Source organism: Lepisma saccharinum, chromosome 29, assembly GCF_977018435.1.
Source record: "Lepisma saccharinum chromosome 29, izLepSacc3.1, whole genome shotgun sequence".
In the NCBI taxonomy this organism is placed as follows: domain Eukaryota; kingdom Metazoa; phylum Arthropoda; class Insecta; order Zygentoma; family Lepismatidae; genus Lepisma; species Lepisma saccharinum.
Genome location: NC_139257.1, coordinates 33,535,798 through 33,554,755, shown reverse-complemented (window position 1 = coordinate 33,554,755; position 18,958 = coordinate 33,535,798). Strand labels below are relative to the sequence as shown.

Below are 18,958 nucleotides of genomic sequence, written 5' to 3'. Positions count from 1 at the left end.
GTGCAGCGTTGCTATTGCTCCCATTCTGGTAAAACAACTTCACTAGCAGTCTTTCTTCACAATAGCCATTGCTTTTTACATGGAAAAATTCGAAATTATTAATGGCGAACATTCACACCACTAAAGGGGAAAAAAAAAAAGCAACAAGCATCACCAACAACAACCAGGGAGCTCACACAATGGTTAGGCAATGTCACCGACTTTGACGTCAGTTACGAAAAATTCCACGTTTTGACTGCTTACAGTGCCATTTTTTACCCTGGTGGTGAGAATCGGAACCTTTTTTTGCATAATTCGCAAGCGCATTGCTTCATTAGCATGTCTACAAAGTTTCATACTGCTACTCTCATTACAGCCTGTGCTGTACCACTCTGAACACCGTTACTTTAATTATAACCACCTGGTATAACACCTAATTGTACACTCACGACACTTTTGGGTTGTAACAATCCCATTGACTTTCAATGGAATTGTTACAACCTAGAATTGTCCATGACTGTACCATGCTTGAGGGCACCTGGAAGGAGTATATGACAGTCCCACCCAAAGGAAAATGTTAACCTAGACCGTTAATTACAAGCAGGGCTAGTACAGGTTGTTGCTGGAACATGAGAACTTCAAACAGAAGCAATGTTGTGGGGGAGAAAAATATCATACTCACTGCCTTGTGGGAAAAAAGGGTATTCACAACAATGTTAAGTATTAAGAATAGGTAAATAATTGTTTCCATTTACTTTGATTTGGTTCTGGAACTGTTTTCTAAACAAAATAAATCCACCGTTTCAAACACAAGCTTGATGAATTTAGGTTTGAACCTGTGGAAATTTTGTATGTAAAAACAATAAGAAAAGTGGAAACTACACTCCCAGTATCTTGAAGACTAATCACATGTTCAATTTACATTATGGTGTACAGTGGCGTAGCGTGATTCTATGAAAGGTGTAAGGCTTCCTTAGATAAACCTTACCTGAATATTGGATAAAGAAAACCCAAAAACATTTTAACTAAATAGAATCTATTTGAATCTAAGTCATGTATGGGCATACTCAATTTCAAACACAAAATGCACACACTCTATGTTAACAATAATAGCATATGTATTACTTAATGAAAATTCTGAACACCTCAATCACGTCGTCGTAGAATCGGGAGTTTCTGGTCAATGTCTTTGGCAGCTCCTTTTCAATGGATATCAGTCCAAAGTCCGATTTCCTTGCCTAAGTCTGTGTGCTGCGTTGAAATGTATGAATCCCCCTTCAGTGCAGAAAACGACCTTTCCACCGATGAGCTTGAGGCAGGATCAGTGAGGAACAATTCTGTTAGTTTGTACACTTGTTCAACAGCTTCATTCAAATGGGTAGTACGCAAGTACTCCTGAAGTTCAAACACACTGTTTACTCGATATTCGGCTTCAGAACAAATTACCTGTAGCTGAACTTTCAACTGGTAGCAATTGAAAAATTTTGCATACAGTTTAGTTAAGGACAAAAACTCTTTTTCTGGAAAGGTCATGTCATATTTTTATTCTTATTATTCTTTTTCTTTCACAAAAAAAGGCATTCGGGTGACATATTACACGCATGCTTTAACATTACGGGCAACTGGGATGCACGCGCCAAACTTTGCGGGCGCTGCCGGATCTAGGATTGCCAGACATTCCTCTTTTATCGTTAACTTCGCTGCTTCTAATGGAGGTAATATCCAACATTAAACCATCTCGTTTGTGAACTTAATAGTTAATTTACACATTAAAAATGACACCCGCTTTGTTACACCTCCCGTCAAGCATTGCTGAAACAACACGGGAGTAGAATTTCTTTCTGCTCTTCCGACCGTGGCAAGCATATGAGTCATACTCAGCGGCAACCATGCCAGCGTAAGCTTCGCCTGCCTCGGGACAGAAATTCTCTCCAGTTTAGCACCCACTGGTAATGCGCCTTACATCTGGCTCAGAATCGGGGTGCCCTGTCATTGGTTGAGAAGATACTACGTCAGCAAACACACCCGCCATGGGCGAGTCCAAATCATTTCTTCCATTCACCTACACGTAAGTCCTCTGAAGAAGCCTTACAGAGAAACAACTCGAATCAAAACAAGTCCTCAATTGTTTCGTTAAAAGTTCTACTTGCAGTCTGATATTTCTGTGTGTGTTCAAGCGATAAATACGGGAATGAAAAAGTTTTCTTCAATAATTTCAACTTGTAAGGTAGACTTACAAGCCTTACGTGGGCACTACGCCGCTGATGGTGTAGGATATCCACTTCCATACCAGTGTGTGTCATAACTAGGGAAGGGATTTTAAGGTGCAAAATTATGTTTGGGAAAGGGCAAAACTGTGCAAAAAAAAAAAGGTGCTGATGAAATGTTTTTATTCAATTCTCTTTTTCTGCACCTTCTGTATATAATGCGCGCAGACCGCATAGAGATCCGTGGTTCTGTTGGAATAGGTTTTGTTGAAGTTTGTGTTTTCTCTCGTGGGTTTTGCTACATTATCTTGAGAACTATTGAGGCCGCAATGATTATATTATACCATTTTATAGCTCTCGTTCTGCTCTACAAAATGAGACTATAGGATTTTTTTGTAGCTGCTCAAGAGTGAAAATCATTTATTTTCCTGTCAATTTCTTTAACAAAACATGAAAGAAAAGGAAAGAAAAGGGTGCTGAAGCATCAAAGAAGGGGTAAAAAAGGGATATATGTACTAATCTCACGAAAAGGTGCAAAAATGTGCAACAAAGTGTGTTCATATTACTTGATTTCATGTCCAAAAATACATGTCTCAAACGATCGGTGTGAAAACAGCTATATTTTTGGAAAGATGCTGCACCTTAAAATCCACTCCCTAATAATAACTTTCCAGCATTTTGTGGGACAGGTTGATGGGCTTCCAAACAGGTGGTTAAATGTGCAATAGAGCAGACTCGGTACTAGTCATCCATCTGTGTTATCAGACAGGTAACCATGTGCGGAGGTCAATGCTCTTGGGATTTTAACTCGGGACAAGAATGTTTGATGAGAGGCTTTCCACATCACTTAATGCTACAGTCACAGCAACGGATATTATACCATAAAAGGTAAAGAGACAGTGCACACTGGAACACAAGGAAAAAGATTCCAATGCATCCGATCTGGAGATGTGCTAGTCTTGTTGCCAAGCCCACGTGTGGACAACCAGTAGCCACCAATACAGAAACCTTACTCTACATATATTTCAAACCGAAATTGTTTGTCATCTGAGATTGGTTTTCACTCCAGGTAACCTCGAATACTTTCCCATAAGTTGACCCTGGACCAAGATCAAGAAATTGCAACCGTTTGTCATGAACTGCTAAAATATCCACACACTAATGGGTTTTCGCAGATAATTAAAACAGATGAGAAGTGGGTGCTTCTCTGTTCTCCCAAGACTGGACCCTTGTGGTTCTGCCCTCACAGCAGCATGTACTGCTTTGCTCTGTCCACTCTGTTTCCTTCCCTTCTCTTGACGCTATTCAACGCCTTGCTCCGAGATAGTTGGGAAGTAGAACCTCGCAGAATAAAATAAATGCTACGAATTTATGACACCCTGGTACAGTCCAGCCAAGGATGATGAAACTACATGGAAAAGAAAATTTCAAATGCGAGAGGGGAAGCAGGGAGAAGCACTTCCCAAAACCACCCTGTGCTACTTCGCTTGTTGTGTTTATTACTGATAGCTGTGTTGTGTGTTTATGATTTGTGATGGCTCTTGCAATTCGCAAGAAACAGTTTCAAAGTGGAATAAAGAAAATTGGGACGTTTTGACCCTGTTGCACATTCTACAAAATACCTTCGATACACTAGAAAATGTCACAAAGCATTCAGTTACTACATTTCTATTTTTAATACTATTACAATAATACTATTATTAGTGAATACTCTCCTGATTAATGCTGTGTACATTTGTGCTAATTATAATGACCAATTTAATTGAGTGATCTAAAATAAAGCTACTGGTTTACAAACAAGTTTTTCTACTGTGACGTGATGAATACTTTCCTGATATGTTCTGTTTGCTAATATAGTATATGGATTGATTTTGTTCTGAACACTTACATAATTCTAAAACATCTCTCTATGTATTTTGGCGGCAATGTTACTACGTTGACACTTCACTGTTGCTTCCACAGCAGACGATTTACAAGGAACCCGCTTCCTCCCCAAAGTACCGTCACCCCTATTTAGCCACTGAACACGTCCGGTTGACGCATGCGAACTTCCGTCCATGGTCTCGGCTAAGGCAGCCAGACAGTATTTCAATAACTTTGGTTCGGTTTGTTTTCTAAGTTTCCTTCATGCTCAGAATGTTCTCAAAAGCATTCTGGCAATGGGATTCGATGCAACGATCAAAAGTCACCCAATGAAAAAGCTGTCTTGCTGTACAGTTTATGCTCAACAAGGTTAATTGGGATTGGACTTACAGTGGGAACCAAACCACTATGTGCCTCCACCGGTTATTGAACCTGAGACCCCTTCATTACAAGGTGACGTTAGGAGGACCTGCACAGCAAATCTTGCTAGAGGTCTTGATTATTTTGACCCTTCTACGTTAAGATACAAAACTTTCATTTGGCTACAAACCAAAAAAAGACTGGATATATCACAAAACAGGAACAGGCCCATGATAGTAAGAATATAAATAATGGTATCAACAAAAGTTATACTAAAATTTTCTTATAACAGTACCTGTTCAAGATCACTGTCATCTGCCAGCAATGCCTCCTCTTCTTCATTTCCCAAATCATATTCATCCGGCTGAAAATCAACATCTTCATCCAACAATGTCTCGTCACTGCACAAGAAAAACAACACAATATAAACAAAATATAATATTCACATACATGATTTTGGTTTATTCTATTTTACTTCTTGTGCCACTTTTAGTTAATTTGCGAAGATTTGGATGAGTGATGATATGATGAAATTGATGAATGGACTCACACAAACATCCACGCCCAGGCCAGGATTCGAACCCGGGATTCCTGGCATCGTAGTGCAATGTGCTTACCACTCTACCACAGGGGCCGGCTATTCACATACATGAACAAAATAAAGCTACTACACAATACAAAACTCCAATACCACTTTGTGCATTAGGTTTTCACAAAAAAACTAAAATTCAAAATGTTATTTCTCAAAATGAAAACCAATTTTAGGAAATTCCACTTTTCAAAGGACAGTCATTAATTTGAATTTTAAATTTTGGAAACACTACGTTGCTGAGCAAGGCAGTTTATTAAGATATAAAAATGCTTAACATGTAACATTTCAACCCTGTGGGGTGTGTGAGCACTTAGGCTATTTGAACTCGTCACGTAATGCGGGGTCCAGCCTCTTACCATAACAAATAACGTAACCGTAATGTAGCATAACTAAAATCTTAAAATATTCTGTTAAAAGCTGAGGCCGTAAAGGGGCACTCATCACACATAAGGACAAAATTATACTGGAAATAGGGCCAGTCGCCAGAGCCACCTTAGTCTGCAAAAAACAGTCCAGGGTGTACTATGAGGAAGTGAGGTTGACAATTGGGTGTACTACGTGGAAAGTCACCCCTTACACCCCACAGTCATTAAGTTTCCTGAAAAAAACAATTTGGACAACAGTACAGTAATTTGCACCAATACTGAAGCCGATACTCAGTGGCGGTAAGGGGGGCAGTTGCCCCCCCCCCCACTTTTTGCAACTTTTGCTCCCGCACTATGCTAAACCTTATCCCCTAGTTTTGGCACTTTGCCCCCCCCCCCCATTTTGGAGCCAATCACTCCCCACTGCTGATACCCATAGCTATACTTGAACAATAGTGACATATGCTGATCTGAGCAATCTCGCTATAATGTAAAATTCAATTTGAAAAAAAATATATGCTCGGCAGGGGAATGGGATCTTATGAAATTACCTTCTGAAACCATAACACAATAAAAAAAAAAAATTCAAAATACAAAATAAGTTTGCAACTGTCTCGCAGAGTCTTTTTATGTAGAAAACATTTTATACACATGCAATAGATGAAGGAATGTACTACAATAGCAAGGCAGGGTAAAGGACCTGAAAGTTTAATGAACACATTTAGCGACGAAATATCACTTCGCACCTCATGCACGTGAAGCAGATGGCAGCAGCAGTCTGTATCCAAGATGACAGGACATGGATGATTGCACAAAACAAAGAATCGTGTAGGAGTGCTGTAAGTAATCATATGACATATGCGGAAACAGACATAATTAGAAAATAAACCATGCAAAAAATACGTGTGAACCATGATAAATTCCGAAAGAAACAATAGGAACTTGAACCACGAGGCAGTATTGGCCTAATAGTTTCCAATGGTCAAATAGAAACACAATAAGCATGTAAACCCCGTGACTCGACAGGCCTTGAAGGGCCTAGGCATAACTCCCGACTGCCAGTCTCCCTCCCACATTCCTATCTAGAGATGTGGAGATCTTCAACTGGTAATGGAGTGACGTGGGGTCAGCACGTCGAACCCCCAGTCGTTATAGGAAATTTCTGAGACCGGGTTATGTTACTCACTCGTACCTCCCCATTTTCCTCACACTGGTGGGTAGACCAAAGCACAGCACCTTAGACCGCACAGCCTTGGAGGAGGACACAATAAGCATGTAGGAGTGTAATTATAATGCTTAAGAGGAACAAAACCGACAAGCCTGACCTACTCAGGTAAGAATATAGAAGAGGATAGTGGCAACCTCTGTGGTGGAATGGTTAGCACAGCATGCTATGATGCTTGGGGTCCCAGGTTTGAATCCCAGTGTGGGCATGGGTTCATCAATCTGCCTTGGAGGTTGGAAGCACTATTCAAACATACATGTTATTAATTATTCATCAGTCACACTATAAATGAGTGTTTCCATTCTGAAACAAAAGCTGGCAGCAATTAATACATTACAGCATTAAACTTTAGTTCGCTTCAGGTAAGTGAATATATATTCCTCCTGAATTAATTTGATGGTTACCACGTGATGCAACTGAGTTAGATTTTTTAAAAAAATTATGTCTCTGCAAACGAAATAGTGATACAGGGAAAAAAGTCCTCCATCTTACTTTGTATCCTGCAGAACGCCAAACCCCCTGGCACAGTGGTTAGCATATCGTGCTATGATGCTAGAGGTCCAGGGTTCAAATGCCGGCCTGGGCATGGAATTTTGTGAGTGTCCATTCATCAGTTTCAACATATCATCACTCATCCCCATCTTTGCAAATAAGCCAAGAGTGGCACAAAGATCGAAGTAAAATAAAGCAAATCAATCAATCAATGTATCCTGCAGAACACAAGTCATCCTGTGACCATTAAAAATACAGTAAAAACCTTGTCAATCCGGACTAATGAAGGGGGATAAGTTGACCGGTTTAACGAAAGTCCGGATTAACTGAAATAACCTAAAAGAACAGTAGAAAGTGCATTAAAACTCAGTTTATAGCAACAAAACATGTTTTTTATGGTGTAGTTAAAGGGCATAGACCTAAATACACTATACAGTACAGTACAAAGTCTGCGGAAAACAGAATTTCATCAGTGGTTGACTGCCTTTTCTTTGGGAAGTTCTTTTGTTGACTTCTAGCCACATTTAAAACCTTGCATTGTTTTTTTTTTGTTTTTTTGCCTGCCTGGACTAAGCAGCTTATCGGGGTCCGAATTAACGAGATTTTACTGTACACATTTTCAAGTCCTAAAAAAATATTAAAACACTAACTATACAGAAATTATATAACATTTCAAATATTATCTTTACCATTTTAGGTAATAGTGTCATAATTGGTACAAAAAATAATTGTAATTATTTTACTGTTTCTTTTCTACTCCTCTGCATTAAGTGTGAAGAGAAAGATGTTTGGTGCAGACCCATATCAGGTTCAGCTTCTGATCATGTAATTCCATCATCATGATCAGAATAATTCGTTATCTATTAATAGCAACATGGATAAAATCCCATTCCATCCATACTTCTCCATACATAGAAAAATACAGGTCGCCATGGTGTCTTAATTTTTAAATTAAGTTCTGCTTCTCTTTTTAATAATTATAGTTGGCTTACGGAAATATACATTGTCTTTTTTTCTTTTAACAACAAGTACAGTATGTGCTTCTTAACATTTGTGTGCTCTCTGTATCATGGATATTCCGCATTGCGTGTGTGACATGGTTGGTTGGTTGATTTGTTGTTTTAAGTCCACTTTATGCACAGTACGGCTAATCGGGACTGGACCTACAGTTTAAAGAGGGATCCGAACCACTATGTGCCTCCACCGGGTGTGTGACATGTGCATGGATTCAGACTGTAAGGGGCTTCAACGAATACATCCCCCCCTTAGCAGATCGAAGATCTAACACTAAATAAAAACAAAATTGTGATGTAAAAGAGGAGGCTTAGAAAATAAGCTAGACAGAGGGAGGGTCTTGACAAAAAAATGGATAAATGACATCAAAACCACAAACCCGGAACTAGAGACCGCGACTAATGCTAGGTTAACAAACAAAATTTAAGCTTGTAAACATCAGATTGGACTAAAATATTCATAATGAACAGACTTCACATAATTATGAGTACTTTGTGGTGTCTGCTAAGAAGTGAAAAATCTTGAGTACAATGGCATAGGGTGAATGCATGAAAAGCATTAACAAAACTGCATTATGTGTGTGACGCTTTAAAATGTATTTTTGCCTTCATTTGTCTGTGAAGCATACAGGTACTCCTTCCTAACTTTTATTGGTGAAGTGTGTAAATTATATGCATTCACAAACATCTAAACTTTAAGGCAAAGACTGAGAGATGGGCACCAGGTATGAGTTTTCTTTCAATATCGAAGAATTGGCATGGCTATTAAAAAAAAAACAGTATGGGAGAGTATGAATTTCTCCCTAAGTTGCAAGTAGAAGCAGTTTTTAAAATTGATTATTAAGGTAAAAAACATACATACAAGGTAAAAAACATGATGAACAATTATTTATAGACTCCCATGTAATCTTTATGGACAAACAACTTTAAATTATAGCTAATTAAATGGAAGTTTTGAAATTTTCCTAACGCAAAAAAAAAAAATGGGTAAAACTGTAGAAGCCGGGAATCGGATTTCTTCAAATTTACAGGAGAAAGTACTTACGGAATTGAGTTTCTGTGTAATTTCGGAAGGTCGTAGAAATGTTTTCTCGCATTTTTCAATGTATGTGGCCGCTAACTAATGTATTTTTCTATAATAATGTCCGTCCGATGCACGAAATCTGTTGCTTGCATTTCCATCCATGTACTTGAACTGAATGTTGCGAGTATCTGATGACGTAATCTCCGGTAAGTGTTTCCAAACACACAGTTTTTTCACTATATTGCCCAACCTAAAGCAACCTAATCTTACTGTGATGGTGCGTGGGGCTATTTGTGAATGGTTATACGACCCAGAATGGTTTTGGGGGCTATGCATGAACAGTTTTGGGGGCTATGCGGGAATGGTTTTCAGGGCTATGTGGTTAAGAAGGTTAAAATACTGCTTTGCCGTTTGAAACACAACACTAGTCAAGATTTACCTGCCATTTTGCGTGTTCAGGAAACAAGAAAAGAACGAACAAGAATTACTCGATATGTCGACAATAGGTACTAATTTCGTTAAAAAAAGCCAAATCCCTTGATAAACAATCTTTCGCAATGCAGAATAAGTAAGTATGAATGTCAACAATTACAGATTAAATGAGTTACAGCCAATTCCCGGCTTTCACAGTTTTACCAAAAAATGTTCAACCTGTCCTGATCTCATTAAAGTCATTCCATGTGAAATCACCCAATTTTAAATCAATTGGTTGCTTGAACATTTTGTTAATTTTTTATATTTTCACCATAGGTGGTCTTGCTAGTGACCTGCTCAAAAATATTTTTTTTTTTTAAAATCTTCCGCCATCTTGGATTTCTGCTCATTTTTCATCACTGCGGGAAGCAAAAATGAGCGTTTACAAGGGTTTTGAAAAAAGGTTGCTGTGAGATTTCTATTACAGATGGAATGTTCTAGTTTTCACTGCCTGAAAGTAGAGATTCTGGCCTTTCAGAAAATGTATATATATGTAAGGTAAGAATTAAGTAACTGGGACTTTAATGGGTTTCAATATAACCATCGTAACGGGAAATTTTGCCAATTTTAAAGGTCTGTAAAATCAAAAGGGCTTGAAACCACAGGATGGAATTATTTTTGCAAGAACTATGAGTGGAAGGCTTTTCAGCCATGGTGAAACAAATCCGGTGTTGTAAGCCCTTCTGTCCGATTTTTAGTTCCGAAATAAGAAAATTTCCAAAATTTGTGCATTTCAAGGTCAAATATCTCTAAAGGGGGACCTGCCAAAAATTAGGAATTAGAAATACTAGTACTTAGTAAAACCTGTGAATTTCATTTTCGGGTTCACACCGATGTTCATGTTACAGGCTGTCAAATATCTCTAAAAATGACATCGTGAAAACATAATAATAAATAGGCTTAAAGTGACCTGATTTCCATTGTTTTATAATCTAGTTATTTTATAAGGGTAAACAGAAATTAAAATAGATAAACTAGTTAGTTACTAGTTGATATATTTCAATATATACCTAGTGTGCTTTTGTTAATAAAAATCAAATCAAATCAAAATCACTTTTTGGATTGAGAAGACAAATGTTAGTAAACAAACAAGAGTACTATTATGTCAGTAAGTATATACAAGTTGCATGCACATGTTTCTTAAAGGTTTATGAATATCCCATACTATCAAACCTTACTCAATACATCCACTCTGGTACATAACAATTGTATGCGAAATATAACATAATATATACAACAATTGTCTGCGAAATATAACATAAGCTACCTGTAAAATATGACAAGCATTTAAACGCTTGAGAATATACGTATTCAAGTTCTTCCTCTATTTTTTGTATCCCAGTTACATATACCACTATGATATACACAGTTTGCAATTCAATATATTACATCACAATGACATTTACAATTCCATATATCACTACACATAATACAACATTACATCAATATATATATACACTATCTACACATGGACATCAAAGTTACAGGGGATCTTGTCTGTCTCTCAATCCATGGAGCCATGAAAAAAAGAAAAAAATATCTGACTGGTGCATGGTCCCGAAAACACTGATTGGCGGAGATGATAGATCAACGGACTATTTCTTCTTATGTGCTTGTAACTTTAGTGACAGTTCTGTGTTTTTCTGTTGAGTAAAATGATGTATGTTCTCTCAGTAACAGTGGTGAAGTCACATGGTGTCAGAACATCAATTATATTGTTCAACTTCACCCAAGCAACATCATTTCTTTGTAAAGTAAAGCTCGTTGATGGTCCACCAGGATTGAAGAACATCACTTTAACATCATTGTTTTCTTTTGACATTTCAATTACTTTACCTACATACCACCTGTTATTGTAAATGCAAACGACATTGTCATTTTCAATTATTTCATTAAAATGAAATATTCGTGGTGAGTCATCAATTCTGAACTCTACATGATTAATTTGAAATGATGCAGATATTCTACTGATGAGAAGAGTTGAAGAGTCCTTGGGTATGTAGCAGTGGTGATCTCTTGTTCCTTCAAATCTATGAGCTTCATTGAAGGGGTCATTCAGAAACCCTTGCTCATTTTTTGTCGCTTTCAGTCAGCATGATGAAGTTTATCCTTTAATATTTTCCACACAAAACTCATACATGTCCTTTGGTGTAAGAATTTGTCCCTCAGTTGGTCGCTGCAGACTTGCCTTTGCCACAAGTCTTTTTACCGTCCCACCAATCCCATCACAAGGACCCTTGCCATGGCTTGTGGCAAAAAAATGCCACTTAGCAGCCACACCGAAGTCCTGTTTATGCTTACATAAGTTAGAAAAATTCTTTCTGTTCTTATATTGGGCTCCTGAGCTATCTGAGAAATAATAAATTTTCTTTAGATTTGGGATGAACGTTTGAACAAATGGAATCAGCTGCTTTTGGAAAGCGTAAACAGCAGTTGTGTTGTGTACAATGCAGTCACTTATAATACAAAGACGTTTGATGCATAGATCATCTGAAGAATTAGTCTTAAAGTAGACACAAAAGGGGTGGACAGTAGCTTGAGCATTAATCCAGTGGTAACTCTGGATTTCATCTTGTACAACAAATGTGAAGTTTTCAGAGAAATCACTAATCACAACACATTCATCCGGAGAAAGACTTTCTTTCGTTCTTTTGCAAAATTCTGATTGACTCTGAGCAATAATGTGGTGACTTTTTAATTGCAGTAACTTCGAAGCTAATTTTCTTTAAACTCTGAAATTGTTTCTACAACAGTGATCAAATTGCAACGATCTGTTGTTATCCATTGTTTGTAAGTAATTTTTTTCTCATCATCATCAGAATTGTTCAAAATCAGGATTCAGTTCATGTAATTTTAAGTCTTGTGTAATTGTAATTGTAAACTGTGTATATGTGACTGGGATACAAAAAATAGAGGAAGAACTTGAATACGTATATTCTCAAGCGTTTAAATGCTTGTCATATTTTACAGGTAGCTTATGTTATATTTCGCAGACAATTGTTGTATATATTATGTTATATTTCGCATACAATTGTTATGTACCAGAGTGGATGTATTGAGTAAGGTTTGATAGTATGGGATATTCATAAACCTTTAAGAAACATGTGCATGCAACTTGTATATACTTACTGACATAATAGTACTCTTGTTTGTTTACTAACATTTGTCTTCTCAATCCAAAAAGTGATTTTGATTTGATTTGATTTTTATTAACAAAAGCACACTAAGTATATATTGAAATATATCAACTAGTAACTAACTAGTTTATAAAACAATGGAAATCAGATCACTTTAGGCCTATTTATTATTATGTTTTCACGATGTCATTTTTAGAGATATTTGACAGCCTGTAACATGAACATTGGTGTGAACCCGAAAATGAAATTCACAGGTTTTACTAAGTACTAGTATTTCTAATTTTTTGCAGGCCCCCTTTAGAGATATTTGACCTTGAAATTCACAAATTTTGGAAATTTTCGGATTTCGGAACTAAAAATCGGACAGAAGGGCTTACAACCCCGGATTTGTTTCACCATGGCTGAAAAGCCTTCCACTCATAGTTCTTGCAAAAATAATTCCATCCTGTGGTTTCAAGCCCTTTTGATTTTACAGACCTTTAAAATTGGCAAAATTTCCCGTTACGATGGTTATATTGAAACCCATTAAAGTCCCAGTTACTTAATTCTTACCTTACATATATATACATTTTCTGAAAGGCCAGAATCTCTACTTTCAGGCAGTGAAAACTAGAACATTCCATCTGTAATAGAAATCTCACAGCAACCTTTTTTCAAAACCCTTGTAAACGCTCATTTTTGCTTCCCGCAGTGATGAAAAATGAGCAGAAATCCAAGATGGCGGAAGATTTTAAAAAAATATATATTTTTGAGCAGGTCACTAGTAAGACCACCTATGGTGAAAATATAAAAAAATAACAAAATGGTCAAGCAACCACCTCTGGGTGATTTGACATGGAACGACTCATTAATGTGTTTTTCTACACCATTGGAAGTTTGACATTCCCAAGAGAACAAGTAAAAATAATACTCCCATAAGGGTAATGCTAAGTTTTCTCCTCCTACAACCATCCAGCACCCAGACCTCTCTTTCCCCAGCTTGTCAAAGGGGAAAGTCGGTGGTGGGAGGAGCAGTTTCAGGTCCCCACATCTGGCTGGACATGGGAACTGTTCCACATTCCCTTAATGCAATTAAAAACAATAATAATTTCCATATTAATTCATTTTATTAAACATGGAGTAGGAACAATTTTCCTGGAATGCCCCATCATGTGCATCATTAAATCAGAAAAATAAGCATGCCATTACAAATTTTTCGCATTGTTTCTAACTAAATATTAAAATCTGCAGTGAGCAATATGGTAGAGTCAGCCAGATGTTAGAATGTACTGTATAGTCATTCATGCTGTTGCCACTCCGGTGCAAGAATTAATTATTTTTAATCCAATCCTGAATCAATAATTAATATATTAAATGTTTTAAGATTACATTTCATAGCATATCTTAGTTGGAATCATAGCTTCCTTATGATGTATTTGCAAAAAAAAAAAAAAAAAAAATCTGTTTCCTAATCAGAATTATTTTTAGTTTTGTCTACCTCTGATCATGATTCTTATAGAAATTCTATACATGTGTACAAGCACAAAAACAGATTTTCTGACTTTTTATGGCATTTTGTGTGCAAAATGATTATTTCATCCAACTCCTGTATGCTTACATTAGAAGGTTAGGCAGGTAAGGTTCCATTCTCTTTCCATTACATTTTGTCCTGCTTGGTCCTGGTTTGCAAGGTATTAGCATAATTTGAAACACGGGCACGAAAGTAGGTATTTTTCGGTGAACAAGGTTGCAACACTGCATAAATTGACAAAACACTCGCACAACGTGCGATGAACCAGTACGCCATAATGTGTGTTACAGAATCGAAATAACGAATAACAAACAGTAAGTACTCGTAAATGTAAGAAATGGACATAATTTTCATTACAAATTCATTATTTCACCTAAAGAAATGTTCCACAATGCAGAATAGTATGTTAGCAATGTAAAAAAGTGTGAAATAAATGATTTATAGGTGTCACACCCATACGAAAGTAGTACCATACATTTTAAGGTGGGCAGCATTCTTAAGATTTGGTTGCTTAGAATTTTCACAGATATTTCAATCTCCTGCACATGTCCACATGAAAGGAATGTAGCAAAAAAGGCCAACTTACAAGTGTGGTGATTTGAGGAACCTAAAAAAATGAATTCCCTGGTGCAACAGCCCTCGAAAAGCCTGGGTCTGTCACAGCAGCTCTTCATCTACTTTCCACAATATAATTTCTCCCATTTCAGCCCAAGATCCGATTGCTTAATTTTGAAATAATCATGGTACACATGAATTATAACATGGTAACATTAATATTTATGTATTTTAGCACATAGCTACTTCAGAGCATTAGTGATTACGTACAGCATGCTTTTTCGAGAATATTATTTTATCTTTTGTATACTCCTAAAAGATCATTTGGGTACCAGTTTCATAGATCGGAGACACATTAAAATCTGATATTTTGTGTTTTGCATGGTTCGTACTTACCAATTGTGTATTGCGGAACATAGTTCAATGTGACCTTATGATTTTTACAAGAAAACAAACCTTTTCTACTAAAATAACACATTTTTCTAAGTGCTACCAAACGCACGTAACGGTGCGATATCGCTTACTTTGCGAATGATATCACTTCTTTTGTCTTCGAATATCAGTGTTTCCAACCTTCTTCACTGAAAAATACCTACTATCGTGTTAATCACGTGTGCAAATTGTACACTATGCACAGGTAGCTGACGGATAGCCCCACGAACCATTCCGACAAGGTTAGGTTAGGTAAGCATAGTTTTAAAAAAAGGGTGGTTGGAAACATTGACAGGGGGGTTATCCAACGTATGGAGCATCCGGTTCACGTAGGAAAGCTATGGCAATTGTCCGTCGGTGAGATATTTCTATTGAAAAATACATGATTTCCCGGTCAAATAGATTCCACGATGAAAGAAAATACCTCGACTAACGTTGGAAACCTTAGAGAAACTCATTTCTGTAAGTAGTTTCTTCTGTAAAAATGAAGAAATGTGTCTCCGATGTATGAAACTGTTACCGATCATTTGTTTGCAAGCAGACATTCACTTATTGTTATCTTGAATGCAGAATACTGCTGCTACCTACTTCACGTGTCTCGGTTATGTAGAGATATGTCAATAAATACTTTCGGGATGAGGTTAGGCAGGTCAGGTTTAGGACTCTTATCATGGTAACAGTTAAGATATAGTGAAAACACATTTCTTCAAATTTACAGGAGAAATGATGGGAAAGTACTTACGGAATTGAGTTCCTGTGGATTTTTGGAAGCTGGGAATAGAGTTTTTTTCCATTCGTGCAACTTATTCGGCCAGTAAATAATGTCATTTTCGACATTAATGCATCTCCGTTGAACGATGGCTCGTGCCACAATTACCGTCTACTACGTGAATCAAATGTTCCGTGCGTTCAAATATGTAACCCCCTGTCAGTGTAGCAACCACGCGGTAATTTTACCAGATGACGTGTGAGAGTTTCTTTTTTTAAATTTAATTTTCTGTTTGCCTAACCTAACTGAACCTAACCTTAAATGAATGGTTTGTAGATCAATGTTAGCCTAAAAACCATCATTTTTCGGTTAATAAGTGTTAGTGTAGCAACCACATGGTAGTTTTACAAGATGATTTTCTATGTTTGCCTAACCTAACCTTCTGTGAATGGTTTGTGGACCAATTTTCGCTTAAAAACCTTTTGTGAATAGTGTGTGCGAAATTTTTTGGTTCATAAGTTTGGAAACACTGCATATCAGCTGACGATAGACAACGTGAGTCAAGATTTGCCCATCATATAGCAACGACCAATAAATACTTGTAATGTGAAAAATTACGCTTTTTTCAGTGAAAAAAACATAATCCCAAGTTCAAAAATGTTCCGCTATACATATAAGGTAAGTACAATGTAAATAATTCGGAAATAAAACGAGTTAAATGTGTCTTCACTATATCTAACTGGTACTAAATAATGTATTGAAATGCTTCAATTCATTGATTTGCTTTATTATTAATTATGCCACTTTTGGCTAATTTGCGAAGATGGAGGCGAGTTATGTGATGAATGGATACTCGCAAACATCCATGTCAGTCCGTGATTCGAACCCAGTACACCTGGCGTCATAGTTCAATGTGCTAACCACTCCGCCATGGGAGCCAGCTTAAATGCTTCAAACACCTGATCGCATAATATCTGGCCTCAAGTACAAAAACCCCTTCGCTTTGGTAAATAATACTCAGTGAAGCTTTCTAACTGTGTCCATAAGTTTCCCCAAGTTTCGAACTGCCTTCCACAATATTCGTGAATGTAGTTTTGATCCATTTTAATGCAAATACATGTTGTTTTCTGCGAAAATCTCTGTCCGACACCGTGTCTGCTGCCGCCATTTGCTTTCTGCACGAGAGCACAATGTTTAGATGACATAACCCCATAGTTGTTTCAAACTCGCCATGTTTTCACTAGAACATGACGTGTCGAGTATTTTTTTAATTTTTTTTAACTATGCTTGCCTAACCTAACTTAACCTAACCTTACCTTGCAGAAAATGGTTTTTGGGGCTAACGTGAATGGTTTTTGGGGCTAACGTCAATGGTTTGTGGGGCCAACGTCAACGGTTTGTGAAGTATTAGCATAATTTCAAATCCGGGCACGAAAGTAGGAATTTTCCAGTGAACGAGGTTGCAATACTGCATAAATCGACAAAACACTCTCACAACGCGCCCTGAACCAGTACGCTATCGCCCGCCATAATGTGTTACAGAGTCGAAATAACAAGTAACAGTAAGTACTCGTAAATGTAAGAAATAGACATTATCTTAGTTAGAAATGCATTATTTCACCTTAGGAAATGTTCCGCATTCCAAAATAGTACATTAGCAATGTAAAATAGTACATTAGCAATGTAAAAAAGTGCGAAATATATGATTTATAGGTGTCACCCCCATACTATAATAGTACCGTTTTTTTTTTGTATTCTTAAGGACTTCCCAACCCTCTTATAAAGCTTGCAAAAAATTCGGAAGTTACATTGCTCCCAAGTTTATGTTTTTCGCATCTTTCATTCTCCGAACCTTCACAAGCATTATACAATCGGCACCGTGACCGAATGGTGAATTAACAAAATAAGAGGTACCAATACAATGTACTCGTGCATTACCCAGGTTCCCAATGAAGGGTTTAGTGACGTGCAACGTTAACCACCCCGCTACTAAGGATGGAATATATCCTGTAACTACATTCTCAAGTACAGACTACGTACGTTTGTATACAACGGAAGGGTACAAACATGGAATTTTAGAAATTAAATAAATAAATATCGCTCCGCACAAATACAAACATCCTCCATTTATAGGCACTACTGACTCGAACTGTTCCATAATAATCCGAAAGTTATCTCGGAGAATAACATTCATGTATTTACATTATCACGTTGCTGAAGTTGAATACTAATTCCAATTTTACCATATTAACATGACGTCTATATACCTCTCAAACTATATAACAATTAGATAAGTATTACGAACGAAAATACGTTCTCCCACAACATTTAATCACCCTCCAAAAATTAATTTTTCTTTCTTACTTGGCGTCTGACATTCTTCAGCCTATTCTACCATAGAGATTTTACCGAGCCAAACCAAGTATTTAGTAATCTGTGCAACTTTGCAAAAACATGTTCGATCACAGATTACTATACCGCGTTCTAAGGTGACTTGCTTATGATGCGAACTTCGTCCGCCATGATAGGGCCGTCCTTTCCGTCATTGAGTAACCAACTCTCGGATATGGATATAGTAAAATATTGTCCTGACTAGTCAAGAAGAAGCCATATTCATGGACGTCCGCAGGATTTTTTCCAGGGAGGGGCAAGGAAGGTATTTTTTCCAGAGGGGGGCCAAACAAGGCACATTTTCTCCAAAAAGTGTTGTTCTCTAAAAACACATTGCTTAAATTTGAATTTATGATGTTCGTGCAATAATTAACACACATATTATTGTGGCTAAAATGAAATTATATGTGTGAAATACATCATTTTAGGTTGACTTTCATTTTCCAGGGGGGGCCACGGCCCCCCCTTGCCCCAACTTCCGGACGCCCATGGCCATATTAATCACATATTTACGATAGGACACGAGCCCTCAACTTCAGTAATGGCAACTTAAGTAAAGGGGTGGACTTAATCATTACTCTCTACCCCTTTTAGGGGCGCCGACTTGTAAAAATTATTGGGGTAGCTCTG

General features: G+C 37.2%; 1 protein-coding gene across 3 annotated transcripts in view; it reads right to left on the bottom strand.

Annotated features, from left to right (window-relative positions):
- The window catches only part of LOC145981252 (uncharacterized), a 68,951-nt gene extending 50,595 nt beyond the window's left edge, over positions 1-18,356 (bottom strand). For all 3 annotated transcript variants that reach the window (XR_014440943.1, XM_083114404.1, XM_083114405.1), the window contains exons 1-2: positions 18,302-18,356; positions 4,705-4,810 (exon numbers count right to left, since the gene is read on the bottom strand). Coding sequence is in view for 2 of the 3 variants with exons in the window: in XM_083114404.1 (XP_082970530.1) it covers positions 4,705-4,810; positions 18,302-18,315 (120 nt within the window). In the remaining variant the exon portion in view is untranslated. The remainder of the gene's footprint in view (positions 1-4,704; positions 4,811-18,301) is intronic.
- Between the last annotated feature and the right edge of the window lie 602 nt (positions 18,357-18,958).